The sequence below is a fragment of the Primulina eburnea genome, chromosome 4 (assembly GCF_022965805.1).
Source record: "Primulina eburnea isolate SZY01 chromosome 4, ASM2296580v1, whole genome shotgun sequence".
In the NCBI taxonomy this organism is placed as follows: domain Eukaryota; kingdom Viridiplantae; phylum Streptophyta; class Magnoliopsida; order Lamiales; family Gesneriaceae; genus Primulina; species Primulina eburnea.
The window spans coordinates 12,263,232-12,265,779 of NC_133104.1; the positions used below are offsets into that span (position 1 = coordinate 12,263,232).

The 2,548-nt window shown below is 39.2% G+C and overlaps 1 protein-coding gene across 1 annotated transcript; it reads left to right on the forward strand.

Annotated features, from left to right (window-relative positions):
- The first annotated feature begins 753 nt into the window (after positions 1–753).
- LOC140830098 (uncharacterized) lies at positions 754–1,305 on the forward strand. The gene has a single exon (XM_073193381.1). The coding sequence runs from the start codon at positions 754–756 to the stop codon at positions 1,303–1,305; it is 552 nt and encodes a 183-aa protein (XP_073049482.1).
- Positions 1,306–2,548: the final 1,243 nt, after the last annotated feature.

Consider the following 2,548-nt stretch of genomic DNA (forward strand, 5'->3'; position numbering starts at 1 on the left):
ATGGATGGTTAAGAATTTATTTTGTTTTGAAATGGTTGAAGTGGTGAATATCTTTTGTTGTAAAAAATTTGATATTTTGGGAGTTTAAATTTTACTAAATTATTTTGGTAATCAAATGCAATAATTTTGATTTTGTATATCTTTATGTATTAATTGTGGGAATTTTTATGATCTATTGGTTTTATTGCTTGAGACAGAAGGTGAGTTTCTTTTTACGGGGAAACTCTGCCAAAATTTTTAAAGTACAAACTTTCCTCCAAGTCTATTTTTAAAGCTTCCGCATTATAGAGTTTATTATTTTAAAACGGGTCAGGGTGTCACATTTAGTGGTATCTGAGCGATCATTTTTCGGACCAATGTTTGGCACATGACTTCTTCTGTTGGCGACACTTCGGTATGTATATTTTTGCATCTCATTGATGTACTGATATGATGATAAGTATTTTTAAAGGTATGTAGATGATTTAAAATGATTTTAAACTGAGATGCAATGTAGGAGATGCCACCTAAGAGGAAAGCTATAGAGGGAGAAGATAGTTCCTCATCACGAGTTGTTGATGAGTTTAGTAAGTTTCTCAAGGAGAAAGCCAAAGTTCATGGAGATCAGATCCAACAGTTATTTAGATTGCAGAACCCAGTACAAGGGAGAGTTAGAGGTCTTGTGAGACAGGAGCCCAGTTCAGAAAGAGCGTATAACATATTTAAAAGAATGAATCCACCTGAGTTCGTGGGAAGTGCGGACCTCTTGTAGCTATGGAATGGGTTAAAGCTATTGAAGCAATCTTTGATTACCTGCACTTTGAGGATAATGATCGAGTTAGTTGTGCAGTGTTTCTTCTGACCAAGACTGCACGCATTTGGTGGGAGGCCAGGAAGGTAACTTTCAACGTTCAAACCCTCCAATGGAATGAGTTCAAGGAGCTATTTTATGACAAATATTTCTCCACGAATGTCAAGACACAAAAAGTGAAGGAGTTCTTGGAACTAAAGCAGGGCAACTTGAATGTGAATGATTATATTTTGAAGTTTGAAGAAGGACGTTGTTTGTTTGTTCCTTTCATTGCTTCGAATGATAAAGATCGATGGGAACACTTCATGAGAGGCTTGAGAGCTGAGATCAGGAGGGATGTCAGAATATCTAAGGCCACAACGTACAAAGAGATCGTGGAGAAAGCTCTTTTAGCGGAACATGACGAGAAAGAGATTGAGAAAGAAAGGCAATTGAGAAGACAGAGCTTTAATAAAAAGATCCAAACTTTGAGTCAAAGTTGGAAAGGGGGATACAAAGGAAAAGGAAAAGAATAACATCGAGGTAAAGCTCCCGTGGTTCAGTCTGAGATGCATAGGCCTTTATGTCCCAAATCCAACAAGCCAAACAAGGGTGAATGTCTCGTAGGGAGCAACAAATGTTATAAATGTGGAGGTGCATGTCACATTGCTATCAATTGCACCCAATCTTTAGGCGGAGGACGAATCCAAGGGCGCATATTCTCTTTGACCAAAGAGGATGTTTTATTTTTATTATATGATTAATTTTATCAATTAATATATTATGTTTTAAATGTATTTTTTCATAAAATGAGATTTATTGGGTATTTTTACTCGCATGATTTTATTTTTATCTAGTACGCAAATTTTATCGAATTGGGAGACTTTTTGAGGATTCAGCTAATATTTTCAAAAAACTTTCCCACATGTAATATTTTTTGGCAGTGTGTTTGGATTTAACAGGCCCAATTTTAAGCCTATTGGTCTTAAAACTCTTTTAATCTTTTAATTAAACAATTTAGGGCCCATTAGCTATTTGATTACTATTTAATTAACACTAAACCATTCTTTAACCTAAACCTAATCCTCACTCAGCCGACACACTCCTCTCAGCAGCAATTCTCCTCGGTTTTTAGCGCCTCCCCTAGCTGCAAGCTTTGGCTGTCACTTGTTCTTGCATCGAATAATTACTCTGGCTTTCGGCTCAATTCCCTAGCGTATTTGCATCATTCAGGCATGATTGTTACTTCGTTTTGCATCATGCACGTCAATATTACTGCTGTGTGTGCATACCTACATTTAATCTTTCGATCTAGTCAAAATCATGAGAGTTCATTCGGTTTGGCACGATTTTATTTCGTGGGTTGTTGTGTTGCTCACGTTTTCACGTTTGGTTGCGAAGGGGCTGTCGTGTGGCTTGCTGACATGGTTCCTTTACTCGATGGTAGGCTGTCTTTGGGTTGGTGACGAGTTGTAGGTGTGTACTCTAGAAACCGTGAAGGCAGCAAGGGGTTTTGTTTCGGCTTAGGGGAGATCATGTACTGGGGTTGGGCCAGCAACGCCAGGACCAATCCAAGCCACGTACCAGACCCTGGTGGGTGTGAGACAAGGTTTGGAGGAGTTCAACATGTGCTGGAACCAGCCCAAGTGCGTTGGATCGAGAGTTGTAAGAGTTGGCTTCGGGTTGGCGTTTTGTGAGAATCACAATAGTGGGGGAGCTGTGTTTTGCATGGTGGGGCAGCCGCGGGTTAGGATGGTTCATGAGGGTCCATTCGAGCTC